Genomic DNA, 7,577 nt, shown 5'->3' with positions numbered 1-7,577 from the left:
CGTCTTTGGGGAGTACGTCTCGGGTCGGGGAGGTCGGACATCCGAAGGCGATCGCGCTCTTGCACACAAGGCCCTCGTCGGGTGGTTCCCGACTTTGGCCTCTCGACGACTAAGTTCGTGATTGTTCTTCCATTCTCTTTTTTGCCTCCCCCTAGCCAGATGCCGGTCAGGAGTTTTTATACTACTATACAAGGGTTAGTCATACGCGGGTTTGACACGGCAGCCAATCCTCGAGGGGCGAGATAGTACCTTCGTGCGGCCGCCGTCCCAGAATGCACGGAACGACATCATACGACGATGTCCCGAGCTTTCCGGGATGGGATGTGCCGAGGAATACCTTGGTATAGATCTTGTTTGGTGTGTGGCCTCCTTGTGTTAACTTGGCGAGGGCGTGGTGTGCGTCAATTGGGACGTGGTCGGGACCCAAAAAAAATGCCTCATGATTAGAAACCGTGATAATAGGTGTCATCGTGAAAAGATATAACTATCGATTTTACAATAGTAGGTAAAAGTCTGAATTAATAGTTTATATGTCACTGTGGATCCATAATTACAGTAATAGATTCTTTTATCCTACAAATAAAAATCACAGTAATAATTTAGTTATTATCGTGATAGATACTTTTACCCAACAAAAGAAAACCAAAGTAATAGTCAGCTATTACTGTGATTATTCAACTAAAGTAATGATACTTTTACTATGCAAAGGACAACCACAATAATAGTTTAGTTATTACTGTGATTATTTGACTGCAGCAATAGATACTTTTGTTGTGCAATTTTACACTGGTCGGGGAGTCATGACTCAGCTCGATTCCGATGACACAAGGTCATCCAAGTGGATTTCTAAGGTGAGAGAATCGATGTCGGGTCGAGTCAAAGCATCATTTGTTGGATCGACCCAGGGTAGAGCATGATCTTAGATTCTTACTTCATTGTCGTGTTACAGTACAAAAGGTCAATATCGAAAGGATAATTCTTGACTCAGATCCCTCGTAAGCTTAATTTAATATGATGAGTTGAGAGTGTTTTTAGTGTCCGAGATTCGATCTTGTAACTTTGGCTAGGGGGTCGACTTTTGTACCTGTAATCGAGGGTTGGTCGTACCCGATCTATTAACAATCATCGAGGCTCCGGGCAATTAACGCATACACTCCGCATTACGTAGATCGACCTGTATAGTTTCATGTCGCGTAATGTCATTTTGCATGTTCTCGGGTGGTTTCGTGCTATGCGACATCGTCTCGTACGATCTCGCGCGACACGAGAATGATATGCCATCTCGCAGGGGTCTGAGGTGCCATGTTGGTGCACCACGTCGACTCTAAAACTCCATTATAGCTCTGACATGGTTGTTGATCGATGATTAAAGGATGATACTAGAATATACCTTATCAACTTTTATTCCAAAACAAATTATCATAATCATAATTCATATATTTTTACTATTATTTAATTACATAAATAGATACACTTCCAATGAAAAGATAACCACAATAGTATACAAATTATTATGATACACTAACCACAATGATAGCTCACAATTCAGAAAAAGGAAGACAAAATCCTTTTATTAACCAAATCAATTGATACAAAAATCATAGTACCAACTTTTAAGTAGATCCAACGTCATATACAGATGCAAACAAAGAACTTTTTTCTTGAAAGTTTTGAGTAGCATAATATCAAAAAAAATTAAAAAAGAAATCCTTGGTAGTACTTCTCTCAGAGTCAGGTGCTTGAAGAGAGTGAATGATAATGATTTGATACATAAATATAAATATAAAATTATATGATAAAATAAGTTTTTAACATATTATCTGTTCGAGAAGCTCTTTTATACAGAAATATTTGCAATTGAGTTGGGGGGTTAAATTGTCATTGTACTTTTACGTGTTGCCGAACGTACCCTCGTGATGGCGATGGGCGAAGGGTGGGGACGCGCGTCCGATTAGGTTTCACGCTCTGATGCTTCGCCGGGAAGTCAAGGTTGCGGATGACAGCGGGTCGTCGATGGATTCGGTGTCAATGCTGCTTGCTGTGTCACTTTCGACAGCGACTCTCAAATTCTTTTTGGATTGATGATTAACTTGGATCATCATGAGGTGTGAACAGTTTTTGGAGCTTTAGGATTCGTAATAGCATCAAGTTTACACGTCTCGCATTTAAGTCGGATTAAAGTACTTATTTTCAATGAAAATATAACGTGGTCATCTTGAATATTTTTACTATAAATAAAAAATAGTTGTTCACGGTTGTGGACAAATTACTTGATTGAGGATTTTTTGAAGGATATTGATGAAAATAAAAAAAATTAAAATATTTGAAGATGGACATAACATGGGTTTAATCCATGATTTTTTTTTGGGAATATTGATCCCAAATAACAAACTATAAGCAATGATGTGGAAGAAATAAATAATTTTTAATAAAAAATGGATATATGAAATACTACCATAGTAACATAACTAAATGTAAGTTGTCTTTTGGAGTGAGTACTATTAGGAGAACATGTTGTTGATATTCTAATTAAATCCGATGTGGTTTAGACTCATATGAGCAAGATTGTTCAATGTATTTTTGAGATAAGAATATTAAGCTCCTAATATATCACATGCACGAAGATTATGATTACGATAAGTTTCCTAATATGATCTTTTTGATATCCGAGTTAGTCATTCGATACATAATAGTATAGATGTGAATGGTTCAAGAGAGCCCTCTATATTATATCGAAGATATATTTTTATGCTTGATCGCAGAGGGGCGATAGTCTCTAATCGTCCCAATGATCTTCTCTTGACTTTTTATGTATATGGGCGATAAGGGGGATAACCCCAAACTAATTATATTGGATCGTTTTTAGACTCTTGTCTACATGGGTGAAAGGTGGCTTCGATCTTTTTCTCCAATCGATGACTCCACGTTATCAAATGACGATTAAATAATAATATACTCTCTATCAAATATAAATAAATTATCATAACTTAATTTAGATTCGATCTACATTATGATGTTTTATGTAGCTTGCATCACTTGAGTTGAGGAAATAAAGAGAGTCTCCTATACTTAACAAACTCATCAACTCTTCTGATTATTCAATTCTTAATATTTTTATATAAAAAAATATAACTTGGTATCCAAGAAATGTTCTTATCATATTTATAAAAGAAAAATGAACTAGATAGATTCCAATCATCCATCTTATTAAGAATATATACATAAGTATATATAAATATACATGTGTTGACCGCATTCAACTACATGTTAGTCGGGCCTAGACGTAAAGAAAAAGATTATTCTTTAAAATATATTTAATTCAATAAATAATTTCCTAACTGTTAAATATGAATAAAAGCCTTTCGGTTATAGTTTTGAAGCCAAAATACATTCCAAATTTTTTTTCTTTGATTTCTTATTGATTTGACCATAAAAGGTTATTTCAAGGAGCTAATTAGAAGGTACAAAATTCATCTATAAAACTTAGTTAGATTCCAAAAAAAAAAAGGATCAATCGGATGGACATTCTGACGTGGATCAACGATCAATTTCGATATTAATAATATATAAACATACATATAATTTTAATTTCCTGCTAATAGTATTCTTTTTATTAAAAAATAAAAGCTATATTTTGCTGGACTGAGTTGTGCTCATTGGCAGTCTCGTTCTTTGTGTACTCGGTTCCATGGAAATATTGCATTCTGTAGTTAGTCTATGAGCATCAAAATTTCAAGCCTGTTTAGCCATAATACTGGGAGCTTGTGTTGATCAAAGATGGTGTTTCACACATTGCTCTGAGCTACACTTGTGGTTATCAATCTGCTATCTTCTGCAGCTTTTTGCACTATTCCTTCTGTCTGCATGTCTAATTTGATTCACTCCAAAGATCATCTCATATGACAGAGGATGCGACAGCAATCGATGTTTCCTGCAGTCAGGGCTTTAAATATAGTTGACAACCTGCTGTTATAACTTTTAATCTTGAGGCTGTAACAGTGTAGATTTTTATGAGCTTGGTTATAGGTACCATGGTGGTATTACACTGCCAAGGTTTCACTTGTTTCCATTCTCATGGAGGCTGTTTCTGTGATGACATTGGTCATTCACATGCAAATCTCTGTAATCCCTATTCAGTGATGTTTTAATGATGGTATGGTGTTGTTCTAAGCTGGCATTGAGGCCCAGCAGTCGAAATGGAATTGTGATAGAATGTATTCAAGGGTTGTGATTCCAATTAATTCATTTATCATGAAAAATTATAACAAGATTAGTATAAACTTGATATAAATGGGTCATCAGGTCGGTCTTAGGTTGCATTGAGCAGGTTGCAAACATATGGAGCTTCACTATGGACAGTTAATACTGAATTTAACAGCTGAAGTGCCTTCTTCTTTGTTCCAAACAAGAGGGGCTGACCAAAAGTTGTGGTATTTGACCTGCAAGCTCATGGTGGCATTTAAGCAAACAGTTCACTGTTTTCCTTAGCTGCTAATTCTGACACAAAGAAGATGAAACCAAGAGGCTCTGCTGAATTTGATGATCTTAGATAGTGGAGCAAGTAAGGTGCTTTCTACTATACTTTCCAAGTCTTTTTTTTTTCCACTGCCAATCTTCTCCAGCCACCCAACACTTCATGTGATCATTGTCACCAAATTCTCAGATGAGATATGCTTGCTTTGAACCCAAAGCAGATTTCTCTTCAAGGAAATTTCTTGGCAATGGAGTGGAGTCGTAGGTATGACTTCCACCTGCATTTATCTTTTTGACTAGCTCAGCAGCTGTGATGTTACCCATTAGCTCAAAGCTGACCATCCTCGTATGATGACAACTCAACTGGGAGTGTAAAGATGCCACTTTTCTGTCAGTTCTGCAACAGGTTAGGCCTGCATGCTTGGCATGGCCAGACTCAATGCTGTAATGCACTGGAGCTCAGTAGGAAGATGATGCAGTGACAAGGTGTTGGAATGCAGATCTGATGTAGGAACTTTAAGAGGCAGTATATTGTTTAGAATTGGATCAGCACTGCGTATATAATGCTTAGCACAGTAATATAATAAGTTACAGATTCAATCAGCTCAAAAGGAGCGTATGCAGTTCGACAAAGTACATATCATTCTCCTACTCAACTATATTTCGACCATTATTGCAGCGGAAATTGAACATCGGAATTTATTGTAAGCTGAGATTTCCATGAATGCCTTCCTATGCTCCATTCATGAGAGGTCTCCTAATCTCCCATGCCTTCAGCTCAGAGACTTTGACGTCCGCTGATCCATTGTTGAACACGAAGAGATGAGCATCTTTTCCGATGGCTAAGCTGGGATAAACTCTGGATGTAATGCATGTCTTGCCTTCGGCCCCAAAGCTCTCCACTACAGAGTGATCGATCTGCATGGCACCGAGAGCACAGAGCAGAACATGCTTCAGCTAATCCAACAAGCTAAAAGAAAAGGAAGGACAGAAGGCTAAAGATTCATCAACATACCAAGCTCCTCAAAGAGATCTTGCCAGTTTTAGCTATATCCACATCGACATAGCCCGCAGAGGTCGGCCTGTATAGATTTGGCCTCATGGAGGACCTGTTTGAGCAACAGAGATGAAGAATGGTTACTGATAGAAACCGGTTTTGCATCGGCAATTAGTCGATGATCCAAACTTGATAGGAAGAGAATCTTATTGGTGCATCAGAGATCGACATCTGGACCACAGTGGTGACTACGTGTGGATGAACCGGTAAAGTGGTAGATGGAAGGTCGGAGAAGGATGGCCGACCTGGTAGGATCATGGCACATGAGGACCACATGCTTGTGTTCAGCTTTGAAGATCCTGAAGAAGACAGCAGTCTTCTCTTCCATGTTGGCTGAAGCCAAAACCAGGAGGCCGAATGGCCCAACCCCACCCTTGACGTCCGCCCTCTTCTGGCCACAGAGTGCTTCGGCATCAGTCGCCCAGGACGGATCAAAGGCCTCAGCTTTTTCCAAGCCTGAGACTTCGAATGCTACCTCCACATCCGCCTGCACCGTAAAAGAACACATCACTCGAAGAAGAAGAGTGGAACAAGAAAGCCAGTAGAGTCCAAAAGAACACAATTCTTCAGCTTTCGCTCGGCGGAAAAGTCTGTACCGGTTTGGATTGACAGAAAAGCGAAGAACAACTCAAGAAAAGAATTAAGTCTATCAAACATAATTAATTAAACGTACTTGCGAGGAGTTTATTCCTTCCACTTCAAAGGAGTTGCCACCCGAGACTTTCTTGTGCTCGACAACAACGTGTTTGCCTCTGAGGGATTCGAGCTCTTCGATTGGCCACTGGATAAGTTGTCGACCGCTGCTATCCAGCCAAATGGTTCTCGGAATAGCCTACGACAAATTCATCAAACACAAAGCGAAGATCCAGTCGATCGAAGTCTGTGGAAATCATGTGTCATGAACACTGCTGCAGCTACGAGACCGACCTGGATTCCAGCCCAGCCCTTAGCTACGTCGACGTCCTCGGCGTCCGACTCTTTCGCCCACCCCCACAAGATCCTTCGCTGCTTCTTCGGATCGAAGAACGTCTTGGAGGCGTAGAAGTTCCCATAGTCATACCTCAAACCAGTGTGATCGTCCGCCGACGTGTTGTCCGGCACGTACTTGTCTTGGTAGTGGTAGTATTTCCCCAGCGTGTAGTACTCGTACTTTCGCAGGTCCAAGCTGACCTTCAACACATGCTTCACGCCGTCGCCGTACGCGGACGTGTCCAGCCCTCGCCTCCCCGTCACCGCCACCGGGTAGAAGTCCGGGCACTCCCACATGCCGGTATCCTTGACCGTGTGCAGCGGGTGCTTGGCCTTGACCCAGTGCACGAAATCCCTGCTCCGGTACAGAATGGCCTTCCCCCTCCGGTTCCACTTGCTCCCCACCACGAGCTTCCAGTGCGTGCCGGGACCGCGCCACGCCGTGGTCGGGTCGCGGAACGCGCTGGCGTTGATGCCGTCGCCAGGGGCGATCACCGGGTTGTAGTCGGGCTTGACCCACTCGCGGAGGTAAGGGTCGGACAGATCCTTGGGGTACGCAACGTTCTGCAGTTGTCTCTGCTGGGGGTCGATGCCGGTGTAGACGATCACAGGCCTGTTGCCGGGGAGGACGGTGGCGGAGCCGGACCAGCATCCGTTGATGTCGAATGGCTTGCTGGGGCGGATGGCCGGGTCGAGTGCTATCCAGTTGACGAGGTCGGTCGACACCGAGTGGGCCCACACGATGTTACCCCACACGGAGCCATTGGGGTTGTACTGGTAGAAGAGGTGGTAGACGCCATTGAAGTACATGGGTCCTGGTTTGGTTGCTCGTCCATTAGCTTCACGAATCCGTATGTGACCAAGAAAGGTTCAGAGGAAGAGGATGATACCATTTGGATCTGGTGCATTGGATGATGATCCCATTTGGGCACGTCCATGGAAGAAGATGACAACGACACAAAAAACCACATCAGTGTTGGCATTCGATTGAAACAAATCTGACCAATAGCAAGGTGTAAATTCTAGCAGCTGTTCATTGACAATGTAAAGGGCATCATTATCCATTACATAACAATGC

At 41.5% G+C, this 7,577-nt stretch overlaps 1 protein-coding gene across 1 annotated transcript; it reads right to left on the bottom strand.

The window, feature by feature from the left end:
• Positions 1–5,004: 5,004 nt before the first annotated feature.
• On the bottom strand, positions 5,005–7,314 carry LOC135651595 (beta-fructofuranosidase, insoluble isoenzyme 3-like). Its single transcript, XM_065171795.1, has 5 exons — positions 6,458–7,314; positions 6,204–6,362; positions 5,776–6,017; positions 5,489–5,582; positions 5,005–5,391 (listed from the first exon to the last, which is right to left on the bottom strand). Exons 1-5 carry the CDS (start codon positions 7,307–7,309, stop codon positions 5,206–5,208), a joined length of 1,533 nt encoding a protein of 510 aa, XP_065027867.1. The 5' UTR covers positions 7,310–7,314; the 3' UTR covers positions 5,005–5,205.
• Between the last annotated feature and the right edge of the window lie 263 nt (positions 7,315–7,577).

This window comes from Musa acuminata, chromosome BXJ3-10 (assembly GCF_036884655.1).
Source record: "Musa acuminata AAA Group cultivar baxijiao chromosome BXJ3-10, Cavendish_Baxijiao_AAA, whole genome shotgun sequence".
Classification (NCBI taxonomy): domain Eukaryota; kingdom Viridiplantae; phylum Streptophyta; class Magnoliopsida; order Zingiberales; family Musaceae; genus Musa; species Musa acuminata.
The sequence above is the reverse complement of the archived record's forward strand: the minus strand, read 5'-3'. Positions and strand labels throughout refer to the sequence as shown.